Source organism: Hemitrygon akajei, chromosome 5 (assembly GCF_048418815.1).
Source record: "Hemitrygon akajei chromosome 5, sHemAka1.3, whole genome shotgun sequence".
Classification (NCBI taxonomy): domain Eukaryota; kingdom Metazoa; phylum Chordata; class Chondrichthyes; order Myliobatiformes; family Dasyatidae; genus Hemitrygon; species Hemitrygon akajei.
This window is the reverse complement of record NC_133128.1, coordinates 86,599,706-86,614,229: the sequence shown is the minus strand read 5'-3', so window position 1 is coordinate 86,614,229 and position 14,524 is coordinate 86,599,706. Positions and strand designations below refer to the sequence as shown.

At 44.4% G+C, this 14,524-nt stretch overlaps 1 protein-coding gene across 1 annotated transcript in view; it reads left to right on the top strand.

Annotated features, from left to right (window-relative positions):
* The window catches only part of cog3 (component of oligomeric golgi complex 3), a 93,172-nt gene that overhangs the window by 44,591 nt on the left and 34,057 nt on the right, over positions 1 to 14,524 (top strand). The window contains exons 12-15 of the mRNA XM_073045967.1: positions 961 to 1,100; positions 5,080 to 5,240; positions 9,023 to 9,131; positions 11,946 to 12,070. Coding sequence (XP_072902068.1) covers positions 961 to 1,100; positions 5,080 to 5,240; positions 9,023 to 9,131; positions 11,946 to 12,070 — 535 coding nt within the window. The remainder of the gene's footprint in view (positions 1 to 960; positions 1,101 to 5,079; positions 5,241 to 9,022; positions 9,132 to 11,945; positions 12,071 to 14,524) is intronic.

Genomic DNA, 14,524 nt, shown 5'->3' with positions numbered 1-14,524 from the left:
ATAATCTGTATACCATGCCACATGCGCCAGGGGTCCGAGGAGTTGAAATGCTCCTCGATTCTCTGTTTGTATATGTGTTTAGCCTGAGAGAGAACACAAGACAAAGAAGATAAAATCTGCAGATGCTGGGAGTCCAAGCAACACACACAGGCCAGGCAACATCTCTGGAAAAGAGTACAGTCGATGTTTTGGGCTGAGACTCTTTGGCAGGACTCACTGAAAGGTCTCGGCTCAAAACATCAACTGTACTCTTTTTCACAGATGCTGCCTGGCCTGCTGAGTTCCTCCCGCATTCTGTGTGTGTTCCTTGGATTTCCAGCATCTGCAGATTTTCTCTTGTTTGTGAATGGTTTACATTTCTTGCATTTGTTTGCTTCCCTTTTGGAAGATGTTTTGTAATCTGTTTTCAGCCAATGCCCTTTCAACTGGGATCATAACAAACTCACTGTATGGGAGACAAAAAAGAACTTAATTCCCTTTTTAAACACAAGAGATTGTGCAGATGCTGGAAACCAGAGTAACACATACCAAATGCTGGAGGAACCCAGCACTCAGCCAGCATCTATGGAAAGGAATAAAGAGTCAATGTTTTGACCCTTCGTCATAACTTGTATATCTCTTATATTCTTTTTGTTTAAGACGTTGAGTTTTTTTTCTTCCTTCCAACGTCAAGTGAGTGCTTTGTTTTAACCAAGAATTTTTTGCCACTTGTTACCTGGGCTCCTCTTGGTTGGCAGGGCTCAGGTTGTTGTTGTGAGGGCCCAGCCTGCACTGGGGAGCTCCATCGGAAGTGACGGAGTTCATCACTGAGTAAGGCCCACCTTGCTGCTTCATGAGAGCAGCCGACTCCACTCACCTCAGCTTGGTCAACACCGTTATGTTTAAACTTGTGCGCTTTTGATTTGGAAAGACTTGAGAATGTTTTAACATCATGGTTCCCTTGCCTTTCTGTCTTTGTAGTGAGTTGTTGGAGAGGCTGTGTGTCTCATGGTATGATGTATTTCGACCACTCATTATCCATGTCAACCACCTGGAGACTTTGTCAGAGCTGTGTGGAATCTTAAAAAATGAAATGCTGGAGGACCACGTGCAGAACAACGGTATGTAGAGTTTGTGGAACTGTTTGGAAATTCCCACACGTTTATCTGCTTGCTAAGCTCTTTCAACCAGAAACCGTGCAAGCAAAATAATTAACTCTAATTTGCTTGCAGTGAGTAGTGCCAAATGTAAAAAGCAAGCAGGACTTTCTGAGGAGATTGAGATTGTTTAGGCTATTAGGTAAAAGCCAATAAAGAGAAGCAGAGTGACCATAGTGTGAGGGCCATAGTGTGAGTGGACAGTTAGAGCGGGGAGCTGAGGCTTCAGTGAGGACAGGCAGAGGTTAGGTTGAGGGTCCTGTCAAGTTTCTCTTCTTTATTAGTTCCTAGCTAGAGTAGTGAGAATGGGCCCCAGGAGGTAGTGTGTTCCTTTTGCAGATCTGGGAGACATACCTGCTATATCTGGGTGCTGCTCCTTTTTGATCTTATTAAGGAGCTGGATGACCTGTGGATCATTCGGGAGAATGAGAAGCCAGGAGCTACAAGGAGGCAGTCACATCTTGGTTGCAGGAGGCAGGTAGTTGGATGCCTGTCAGGAGAGGGAAAGGGAACAGGCAGATTGTGCAGAGTACCCCTGTGGATGTTCCCCTCAATAACAAGAGTACTGCTCTGGTAACTGGTGGGGGGGGCGACCTACCGTGTAAAGCTGCGGCAACAAGGTTTCTGGCGATGAGTCTGGTTCTGTGGCTCAGAAGGGAAGGAGGCAGAAGAGGAAAGTGATGGTGATAGGGGAACAGACAGACTCCCTGGACGTGAAAGAGACTCCCGGATGGCATGTTGCCTCCCAGTTACCAGGGTCAGAGACATCTCAGATCAGGGGGAGGGTGAGCAGCCAGAAGTCATGGTACATATTGGTACTAATACCGTATGTAGGAAAAGGGATGAGATCCTGAAGAGCGAATATAGGGAGCTGGGTATGAAGCTGAAAAGCAGGACCTGTGGGTTGTTGTCTCTGCCAGACGCCAGTGAAGGTGAGAATAGGATGATATGGCAGATAAGTGTGTGGCTGAGGAATTGATGCAGGGGGAAGGGTTTCAGACTTGTGGATCTCTTCTGGGGAAGGCATGACCTGTACAAACAGGAAAGGGGCACATTTGCCAGAGCTGTTGGGGAGGGTTTAAACTAGGTTGGTAGGGGGAGTGGGAGTCAGATTAATAGATCAGAGGATCTATTACAGTTGGTGTAAAAGTAGATACAACATGCTGATAGACTGAGGAAGGATAGATAGTGGAAAGGGCATAATTGGATTCAGTTGAATGGGTTGAAATGTGTATTTTAATGCAAGTGTATCAGATCAAAGGTGATGAACTTAGAGCATGGATCAATACATGGAACTATTATGTTACATTACAGAGGTGTGGATGTCATGAGGGCAGGAATGGGTTTAGATATTTCAAAAGGGACAGGAAGGGAGGCAACAAGTATGGGAGTGACATTGCTAATCAGGAATAGTGTAACAGCTCCAGAAAGGAAGGACATTGTGGAGAGATTATCAACTGTCATTGTGGGCGAAAGTCAAAATCAGGAAGAGAGCAATCACTCTATTGGGAGTATTCTACAGAGCCCCCAGTAGCAACAGTGATACTGAGGAACAAATTTAGGAAAGATGCAAAAATAACAGGGTTGTTGTTATGAGTGACTTCAACTTCCCAGTATTGATTGACACCTAATTGCAAAAAGCTTAGATGGGGCAGAATTAGTTAGATGCATCCAGGAAGGATTCCTGACATAATACGTAGGCAGGCTGACTTGAGGAGCGATGTACTGGATCTAGGCAATAAACCTGGTCTGGTGACGGATTTTTGGGTGGGTGAGATGGTGACCACAACTCTTTGATCTTTACCACACACAGCCTCGGACAGTGAGAGGACATGTTATGGAAAGCTATTTAAATGGGTAAGGATGAATTATGTTTGGAATAGGCAAGAACTTGGGAGTATAAATTGGGAAGTGATGTATTCAGGAAAATGCACAATGGAAATCTGTGGTGAGGTTGCTTTAGGGAGCACTTGCATAGGGTTTGGGATAGTTTTGTCCCAATGAGACAGGAAAGGATGGTAGGGCGAGGGAACTATGGTTGACAAGAGATGTCGGATATCTATTCAAGAGGAAGAAAGAAGCATATTTGTGGTTTAGGGAGCAAGGGTCAAATAGGGCTCTGGAGAGTTATTAGGCAACAAGGAAAGAGCTTAAGAAAGGACTTAGGAGAGTTAGAAGGGGACATGAGAAGGCCTTGGTGAGTAGGATTAAGGAAAACCCCAAGGCATTCTGCACCTAAGTGAAAATTAAGTCTAGATTTTAGGGTAGAACCAATCAGGATAAAAGAGGAAACATGTCTGGAGTTGGAGGAGATAGGAGAGGGCCTTAATGAAAATTTGCTTCAGTCTTCACCAGTGAGAGGGACCCTGATGAATGTGAGGACAATATAAGACAGGCTGATGTGCTGAAACCTTTGGGAAAACATTAGGATGGATAAGTCTCTGGGGCCGGAAGTGATATAACCTAGGCTACTATGGGAAGAAAGGGAGGAGATTGCTGTGCCTTTGGCGATGATCTTTCCATTCTCACTGGCCACAGAAGTACAGAAGATGAGAGGGTGGCAAAAGTTAAGTACTTGGGTTTTAGTAAAGTTTTAGTTTTAGTAAAGTGTTGGACAAGGTTCCCTGTGGTCGACTCATACTGAAAGTCAGGAGGCTTGAGAACCAGGGAAAGAGCTGTGTTGGTTTATAATTGGCTATCCCACAGAAGGCGGAGGGTGATAGAAGGTGGAACACCTTTTGCCTGGAAGTTGGTAACCAGTGGTGTTCCACAGGAATCTGTCTGGGACCTCTGCTCTTGGTGATTTTTATAAATGACTTGGATAATGAAGTGGAAGGGTGGGTTAGTAATTTTACAAATGATATGAAGGTTGGTGGTGTGGGTAATGTAGGAGGTTCTCATGGGTTACAATGGGACACTGACAGCATGCAGAGTTGGGCTAAGAAGTGGCAGATGGAGTTCATTTCAGGAGAATGTGGAGTGATACACCAGGGAGCGTGGAGGCAAGCTACAGGGTTCATGGTAGAGTTCTTGGCAGTGTGGAGGAAAAGGGAGATCTTGGGGTCCACTACCATAAATCACTCAAAGTTGATACACATACAAAATGCTCGAGGAACTCAGCAGGTCAGGCAGCATCTATGGATATAAATAAACAGTTGACGTTTCAGGCAGGGACCCTTCTTCAGGACTCTCAAGTTGGTAGGGTGCCTAGGAGTTGTCAGTTTTCATTAGTCAGGAGTTTGAGTTCAGGAGCCATTAGGTAATGTAGCTCTGTGAAACTGGTTAGACTATATTTGGAGTGTTGTGTTCAGTGATTGCCTAATTACAGGAAAGATGTGGAAGCTTCAGAAAGAGGGTGCAGGGGAGATTTCCCAGATAATGAGGAAAAGTTGAGCGAGCTAGGACTTTTTTCTTTCAAGCAAAGGATGGGAGGTGTCTTGATAGAGGTGCAGGAGATGATAGAGTCGATTTCCCCACAGTAGAAATGGCTGAAATGAGAAGGCATAATTTTAAGGTGATTGGAAGAAAGTATGGGGGGATTGTCAGAGGTAGGGGCTTTACACAGTGAATGGCAACTGCAAGGAGCGCCCTGCCAAGGATGGTGTAGAGTAGGGGCTTCCAACATATTTTATGCCATTGACCCCTACCATTATCCGAGGGGGACATGGACCCTCGGTTGGAAACCCCTGGTGTAGAGGTATTGCATTGGAGACATTTAAGAGACTCTGAGACAGGCACTTGGATTAAAGAAAAATGGAGGTCTATGTGGGATTATTTTTGTAGTACAAGGAGTCGGCACAGCTTTATGGGCCTGTACCGTTCTCTGAAAAATCTTTAGATTGATGCGAGTAAATCTAGTATTTGATTCCGACTGACTGAACTGTGCATTTGATTCCAAGGTTCTTTCCTAAATATTCACCATCCTGCTTCCCGTTTCTTTCAGTGGAGCAGCTGGGTGCCTTTTCTACAGTGGCAAAGCAAATGCTGGAAGATGTACAGGAGCGACTGGTATACAGGACTCATATCTACATTCAGACTGACATTGTGGGTTATAAACCGGCACCCGGTGACCTGGCATACCCAGACAAACTTGAGATGATGGAGGTAGAAAGAAATATGCTTTCTTTTTCCCCATTTGCAAGAGATAATAGATTTCAGCATTTCCCTACCAATGAAGTCAGACTGACTGGTTAAGAGTTGTTTGTGGGGCTTGGATTTACATTTGATACCTTGTAGTATGTGGGAGCCATTCTGGAAGCTGTGGGATTTCAGAAGATAACAACCTTCGCATTCACCATGTACATGGCCATCTTTTTACAAAACCCTAGGATAACAACCTTCGCATTCACCATGTACATGGCCATCTTTTTACAAAACCCTAGGAAGCAGTCATCTTTAATTGGCTTACAGTCTCATAATTTCTCCAGTGCTTTTCCTTTAAGTGCAATGCTACTCACTCTATTCCTGTGTCTTCCTCCATTTCAGGAAGGTTTTCTGAGTTCTATGAAATAAATGCTCTGGGTCTCTAAACCTACCAACTGTTGAAAAGCCTCAACAGAGTGCATGTGGAGAGAATGTTTCCTATGGTGGGGGAGTCTAGGGCCAGAGGACACAGCCTCAGAATAGAGGAACATCCTTTTAGAACAGAGATGAGATGAGAAATTTCTTTAGCCAGACTGGTGAATCTGTGGAATTCGTTGCCACAGCTGGCTGTGGAAGCCAAGTTATTGGGTATATTTAAGATGGAGGTTGATAATAATTCTTGATTCATCAGGCATGAAAGGTTATGGGGAGAAGGCAGGAGATCGGGGCTGAGAGGGAAAATGGATCAGTGCTGCAGACTTGGTGGGCCAAATAGCCTAATTCTGTACCTATATCTTCTGATGAAATGTTTGTTTTATCTCCCCAACACACTGCTCCTGTCATGATCTGTAAGGGACAACAGTATCTTCTGTTGATCTTTGTTACATGTGGTCCCTGTCGAAGTTCTTACAGTCGGTTTGTGAGGAATGAGCTGCCAGGGAGCTCAGTGGGTCAGGCAGCATCTGTAGTGGCAGAGGGATGGTTGACATTTACGCCAACAGCCTGCATCAGGATTGACAGTGTGGAAGGACAATGGCCAGGATTCATATTTTTCTTTTTGTCCAATAACTCCTGAAATTTTCCCAATCACCAGTTGCAGTTTTTGACAATTTTATAAACTTCTACCTTTGATCCCATGGTATCATAAACTTCCCTGGATTGCTGCAGCTGGATCACTTTATATCATAGAGGGTTACTTGTGAACTATATATTAACATTAGCCATTGCTGATTTAATGTCATACTCTTTCAGGTAGTTTCCCAAACTAGCATTGCCAATTCATGTCTCCTGTCTTTGTATTTTGTTTTCACCAGATTTAAGATGCTGATTTAAGATTGCTCTAAATCACTTTTGATTTCCATGTAAAACACAATCATATTACAATCACTGTACAATGGAGGTCCTTTATCTACCAGATCACAAACTAACCCTTTCTTATCACACAATACTAGATCAAAAGAAGCTTTTTCTCTTCTTGGTTCCTCAAAATACAGACCGAGAAAGTGATCTTCTTTGCAATATGAATTTCTACTGCTATCTTGGTTTGCTTAGCCAAGGTACAGATTATTGTGTTGCTTTTGCTAAATATGCACCTCCTGATTTATGTTATGAACTACATTACTCCTACCAGTTCTGTGTCCACTAGCAGCTTCCTCCAAGTTTCCTGGCCCTCACTGTTTCTCAGCTCCATCCAAGCTGATTCTGCCAGACTTTGTTTGAATTATGATTCTCCCAAATTGTTTTTTCTGACTTGCAACTATGCTTATTTAATTCTTCAAAATCAGAGCTACCCCAGATCTGTTTTACCTAAATCTTGCAAAAGTTGTACCCTGAAATATTTAATTCTCAACCTTGGGCCATATGTAGCTTTGTTTCTGTAATAGTTGTTAGATTATACAACATGTTATTAATTCATCTATCGTATGGATGCTGTATATTACTCTGTAACACACACAACACTGGAGGAACTCAGCAGGTCAGACAGCATCTACAAAGGGAAGTGGTACTCAATCTGATGAATCCCTCCAGCAGTTTGTAGGTGTTGCTCCAGATTTCCAGCATCTGCAGTCTCTCTTATGTATGTAGATAAAATGTCTTTGTGCAACTTTTCGCTGAACTGGCTTTATCTGGAAGTCCCTCACTAAGTTGGTTTGCACGAATCTCATCATCGCCATCTGTTTCATTTTCCTGGACTAGCGGCTTTCTGTCTTTCTTACTTTCTAAATTTATTCTCATCTTAGCCATAACTATTTAATTTAAAGTCTTTTCTTCAGACTTAATGACCTGCTTCACTGGTCCAGCTGTACCAGCCTGAGTAAAGTGAGACCTGCCCCACTTGAACAACTCCCTCCTTCATTGTGCTAAACTCTTGTTCTTCTAGCTGGAGCCCTCAAAATTATGTATGTAGTTATCAGTCCATTTGTGTCACTCGTATTCGATGAACTGTTTATAGATTCAAAGAGTTGTACAGCACAGAAAGAGGCTCATTGGCCCACCACGTCCATCCCGATCTTTTTCCCATCTACACTGATCCTACTTCCCTGCATTGGGACTGTATCCTATGCCTAATTTTATGTGTGCACCATGTGGCGTAGCGGTTATCGCGAAGCTATTACAGCTCGGTTTGTCAGAGTTCATTCCCAAAATCCTCTGTAAGGAGTCTGTACACCCTCCCCATGGAATGTGTGGGTTTTCTCCGTGTCCTCGGGTCTACTCCCACGGACCAAAGGCATAGGTTAATTGGTCATTGTAATTGTGCCGTGATTAGGTTATGGTTAAATCGGGGTGGTCGGGAGTGGTTGGGGCAGTGCAGCTGGAAGGACCTATTCTGCACTGTATCTCTAAATAAAATGTCTTGCCTATTTAAGTGTCTGTACAAATATCTCTTAATGTGAGTCCATCATCTCTTCTGGCAACATGTAAGAAAAGCTTCTCTTTAAACTCTGTCCTTTAGTCTTAAACCCTTGCCCTCTTATGTTTGATACCTCTACCATGGGAAAAAACTTTTGCCTTTGAACCCTGACTCTGTCTCTCTAACTCTATATGCTTCTAGCAAGTTACACTTTCAGCTCCTTCATTTCAGGGTAACAAACCCAGCCCTATCCAGTCTTTCTCCACAACTAGTTTTCCAGTTCAGGCAACATCCTGGTGAATCCTCTCTGCACTGTCTCCAGCAGTCCCACAGTTTTCCTAATTACTTGGGACGCTAAGGGTCCTTTTACCTTGACTCTCATTTTGGGGTAATCTTTGTTCTGGACTCACCTACTAGGTTCACTCCAGTCCTTTGATCAATTTAAGCACCTCATCTAGCTAACCCTTTCATCTTTCTGCATTTAAGGGATTACAAGCCTAGTGTTTGCAAAGTGTCCTCGTAATTTAGTTCTCACTGGTGCATTTTTATTAACAGTAACTTGCATTTAAAGACCAATTTAAAAGAACCAGTCAGAGACAGAGGTTGATGAAAGGAATTCCAGAGAGTGGGGCACAGATAGTGAATCCAAGAGTGAAGTGATTAAAATAGGAAAATCCAGAATTGGTTTAACCATTTCATGAATTGTATTAGGGGTCAAATTATTGTTAAAACACGAGAATGGACACCTCATCTTTTTTTCTAGTCCTGATGAAGGGCCTCAACCCGAAACATGGACTATTTTTTCCATAGATGCTGCCTGGCCTGTTGAGTTCCTTCAGCACTTTGTATGTGTCTTGCCTTAATTATTGTAAATGCGGTTTTCACAAAGGCTGGATGCCCCTCAGCTGGACAGGTGCTAATTTTGGTTTTGCAATTCCTTTGTGTTCTGCAGCAAATTGCACAGAGTTTGAAGGATGAACAAAAGAAACTGCCTGCAGCTGATTCGTCTTTGACAGAAGTTCAGCTCGAAGATCCTGATTCAAAAAATGTTATTAAGTCAGGTGCTGTGCTTTACTTGTGCAACAGAGTGGGTGGAAGAGGGAGGGAGTTGCACCCAAAGATTGCCTTTGCTCTTTGTTAGGATCTTTAGGCAGTGAAACCTAACGGAAGCTGATATAGTTGTAAATATTGTCTATTGAATATTGATATATCAAACCAGATTAAACAATACGTTTGTAGCTAAGTGATGCAGTAAACCCCCTGCAGATTGTTCTGGACTGAACAAAGTATTTTTAGTCATTTTTCTCCAGTCTGTTTAGGTAATCTCCCACTTCCCCCTCACTGAATCCCACCTGGCAGACTTCTGCTGATTCACCTTGTCTTTGTTTTTTATAACAGCCAGTACCCATCAACTCAACGTGTCTGTCCATCATCTCCCAGCTTGTCTCAGTAACTTGCTTCCAATTCCATGTAGTTTCTTTGTTCCTAGTAAAACTTTCTCAGACTCCATGGACCTGCCCCTCTCCACTACACTAATGACCACCTCAAAGAATTCAAAGTTCAAAGTAAGTTTATTATCAAAGTGCATACAGTACATGTCACCCTATACAATCTGAGAGTCATCTTCTCACAGGCACACTCAATAAATCCAATAATCATAATAGAAACAGTGGAAGTCCGCACCAGCAGGGCAGGCAACCAGTGTGCAAAAGACATCAAACTGAACAAACATAACAAGAAAAATGAAATAATGATAAATAAATCAGCAATAAATATTGAGAACATGAGATGGAGAGCCCCTGAAAGTGAGTCCGAAGGTTGTGGGAGCAGTTCAGTGATGGGGTGAGTGAAGTTACCTTCTTTGGTTCAAGACCCTGATGGTTGAGGGTAGTAACTGTTCCTGAACCTGGTGGTGTGGGTCCCGAGGCTCCTGTACCTCCTTCCCGATGGTTGAGGGTAGTAACTGTTCCTGAACCTGGTGGGGTGGGTCCCGAGGCTCCTGTACCTCCTTCCCGATGGTTGAGGGTAGTAACTGTTCCTGAACCTGGTGGTGTGGGTCCCGAGGCTCCTGTACCTCCTTCCCGATGGTTGAGGGGTAATAACTGTTCCTGAACCTGGTGGTGTGGGTCCCGAGGCTCCTGTACCTCCTTCCCGATGGTTGAGGGGTAATAACTGTTCCTGAACCTGGTGGTGTGGGTCCCAAGGCTCCTGTACCACCTTCCCAATGGTTATGGGTAGTAACTGTTCCTGAACCTGGTGGTGTGGGTCCCGAGGCTCCTGTACCTCCTTCCCGATGGTTGAGGGGTAGTAACTGTTCCTGAACCTGGTGGTGTGGGTCCCGAGGCTCCTGTACCTCCTTCCCGATGGTTGAGGGTAGTAACTGTTCCTGAACCTGGTGGGGTGGGTCCCGAGGCTCCTGTACCTCCTTCCCGATGGTTGAGGGTAGTAACTGTTCCTGAACCTGGTGGTGTGGGTCCCGAGGCTCCTGTACCTCCTTCCCGATGGTTGAGGGGTAATAACTGTTCCTGAACCTGGTGGTGTGGGTCCCGAGGCTCCTGTACCTCCTTCCCGATGGTTGAGGGGTAATAACTGTTCCTGAACCTGGTGGTGTGGGTCCCAAGGCTCCTGTACCACCTTCCCAATGGTTATGGGTAGTAACTGTTCCTGAACCTGGTGGTGTGGGTCCCGAGGCTCCTGTACCTCCTTCCCGATGGTTGAGGGGTAGTAACTGTTCCTGAACCTGGTGGTGTGGGTCCCGAGGCTCCTGTACCTCCTTCCCGATGGTTGAGGGGTAGTAACTGTTCCTGAACCTGGTGGTGTGGATTTTGAGGCTCCTGTACCACCTTCCCGATGGTTGAGGGTAGTAACTGTTCCTAAACCTGGTGGTGTGGGTCCTGAGACTCCTGTACCTCCTTCCCGATGGTTGAGGGGTAGTAACTGTTCCTGAACCTGGTGGTGTGGATTTTGAGGCTCCTGTACCACCTTCCCGATGGTTGAGGGTAGTAACTGTTCCTGAACCTGGTGGTGTGGGTCCTGAGACTCCTGTACCTCCTTCCCGATGGTTATGGGGTAGTAACTGTTCCTAAACCTGGTGGTGTGGGTCCTGAGACTCCTGTACCTCCTTCCCGATGGTTGAGGGTAGTAACTGTTCCTATACCTAGTGGGGTAGGTCCCAAGGCTCCTGTACCTCCTTCCTGATGGCAGCAGCGAAAGGAGAGCATGTCCTGGGTGATGAAGGTCCCTGATGATGGGTGCTGCTGCCTGTAGATTTGTTTAATGGTGGGGAGGGCTTTTCCCATGTTGGACTGGTCCATATCCACTATGTTTTGTAAGATTTTCAGTTCAAGGGCTTTGGTGTTTCCATACCAGGCTGTGATGCAGCCAGTCAATGGCTTCATTACACATCTATAGAAGTTTGTCAAAGTTTTGGGTGTCATACTGAATCTTCACTAACTTCTAAGGAAGTAGAGGTGTTACCGTGCTTTTTTTCTGTAATTGCACTTGCCTGCTGGACCCCTGGACAAGTTGTCTGAAGTGATTACACAGAAGTACTCAAAGTTGCTGACCCTCACTGCCACTGATCTCTTGATGAGGACAGGCTCATGGACCTTCAGTTTTCTCCAGGATGTCAGTAAACAGCTCCTTGGAGCTGATTATTTACCAGTGGTTGGTGATTCAGTTAGTTAGATACCATGACATACCCTTCACCTTTCCCTGTTGACTCTTTGTTGCCATAGTCAGTAATAAAAAAAGCTGTCTCTGTTGTATCTGCCTCTCCCACCTCTCTGCTACCAGGGTGGTGATAGATGTTTTGTTTTGTATCATGTGATGATGATGTTTGCTGTGGGTTATTAAACACATCTGTCTGTCTACAGGTAACTCCGAAGTTCTGAATCCCCGGCCTCAGTCGGTTATTTCCCCGGCCGATTTGCATGGCATGTGGTATCCTACAGTTCGCAGAACACTAGTTTGTCTTTCGAAACTTTACAGATGCATCGATGTAAGTTTCAGAAAAGGCTTGCTTTCTACTTGAACAATTACTCCTCTTTCACCTAAAGGCTAATTGCACCAATCTTTAACTTTCAATAAGAAAATCTTATGGATGGTGAGGGGAGGATAATTATGATTTGAAAATGGAATAGCGTGTTAGTTCTGCACTCAGTTTGAAGCTTGGTTCCTGGCAGTCAGCTGCTTTTGTTACTTGCCGAGTTGCCTGGCCCAGGGATTGCAGAAGGATGGACTGGTAGCACAAGGTGAAGCAAGATGTTCACGTGTAGGTTGAGCGACTGCATGGCCTGGTTGTAGGGAAGAGCCGGTCATATTCTATTGACTTTAATTAAATGCAAGCACTCCACAGGGTCTGAGAGACCTGGTTTATCGAAATTCCCATAATATGGATGAAAACCTTCCATTTGCATGCCATCAGTACAAGTTCCAACAGTGTGTTGAGGTATCCAATTTAGGTTTAGTTATGACTTGTGCATTGAAACACACAGTGAAATGTGTCATTTGCATTAACTCCCACCACACACAAAGATGTATTGGGGGCAAGTGTTGGCATTCATTCCTGCGCCAATTTAGCATGCCCACAGTGTTCAGCAGCAACGCGACTGAGCAAGACAAGCCTCTTCCCCATCCACCCAACGCTCCCCCACCCCCCCACAACACACACTTACACAAAGATGTAAAAACTCTTGTATAAATGGTCTTTTCCTTTCTTCTTTAAAGTTGATTCAACAGGAGACGGTTCAAATTAAAATATTATTGTAACAGAATTACAGTACAAATTGTGCCCAAGAGTGACATCTATCACCAGTTAAGTCATTGTGCTCGCATGGAATGAGAATACTGATGATGCCTCTGTCTTACAAAGGAAAACAATACTGAATGCAGAATCCCCGGCTCCTGTGTTTTTCTTTCAATTAGTTTTATGTTATGGAATTACAAAACATAACAAGGATAACATGACATTACCAAAGTGTAAGGGCTAAATGAATGGGAGAAAGCCTGGAGAATAGATTATAACTGTCTAAGTTGTTCATTTTGTAAAGAGCATGTGCATTCTTCCTGTGACTGCGTGGGTTTCCTCCCACAGAACGAAGATGTACCCGTTTGCAGGTTAATTGATCATTATAAATTGTCCCACGATTAGGCTGGGGTTAAATCAGGATTTCTGGCTATTGTGCTCAGGGGGGCCTGAGGGGCCTATTCCGTGCTGTATCTCAATTTTTCAAATAAGTAAATAAATAAAAATAAAAGCTTTGGAGAAAGTACAGTGCAGGCAGACGATAAGGGGCATGGTCATAATGTGGTAGATTGTGAGGTCAAGAGTCTATCTGTTTCTACTAGGGGACCATTCATTCAGCCTTCATTGAAATCGTTCATTGCTGATTTATGGAAAAATCATTTTGTGGACAATTGTCAGGAATGACCCTGGCGTAACTTGGGGACTGCCTTTCTATAACCAGCACTGGTCTACAATATCAACTGAAAGCTTCCACCAAATGTCTTAACTTTTGGGTCTGCACTTCCTTATATTTAGCAGCAGTTCATAAACAGCTTCCAGAATGAGAGAGGTCAACAAATGAAGCCATGAGCATTCAATCTAGATGTCACCGGCTAGGTTGCCACTTATTGCCCATCGTCAATAATCCCTAAGAAGATGCAGTGTCATCTTCCTGAACTGCTACAGATTTCTGGTGAAGATGCTCTCAAAGTGCTGTTGAGTAAGAAATTGGAGGCTTTAGACCAAGTGATAATGAAGGACCTGCAATATATTTCCAAATCTAGATGTTTTGGGACTTGAAGGGGAAGTTGCAGGTGATGGTGGTTTTGTTCTGTGCCTGTGGCCTTTGTCCTCTTCGCTTGTTATGGAAGGTAGGTCTGAGCGATTACTGTAAGCATAGTGCATTTTGTAGATGGTTCAGACCGGGGGCTGTGAATGTCCAGCATGGTGGATGGGATGCCAGTCAAGTGGACTGCTTTGTCTTGAATAGCATCGAGCATCTGGAGAGTTACTGGAGTTGAACTCAGTCAGGCAAAGTGGAGAGTATTCCATTTTGCCTCCAGCACTTGTCCTAATCCCTACAATACATTTAAAGTGCCAGTCTGCACAGAAGTGGCACCTGTAAGGCTCTAGAATGCTTCACAGAAGTATTATCAAGCAAAGACTGGCACTTCATAACACTTAAACTAATGGCCTAAAGCTCAGTTAGAGATGTTAAAAATGAGCTGAAAGGAAGGTTGGAGAAGGTGTGGGGGCTTGGCAGTAGGAGGCACTCCCACCAGTGGTGGAGCAAAGGGATGGGGTAATTGCAGGTTGCATAGGTTTCCTGTTGAGGCATTCATTTATCTGCTGTATGAGGCAGCTGGTCCGGTGCCCTTAGACAACCTGGCAATGACCCTCCAGGCTCTGCTTAGCAACTTGCACAGCCAGTTCCTGTAAATGAATGGT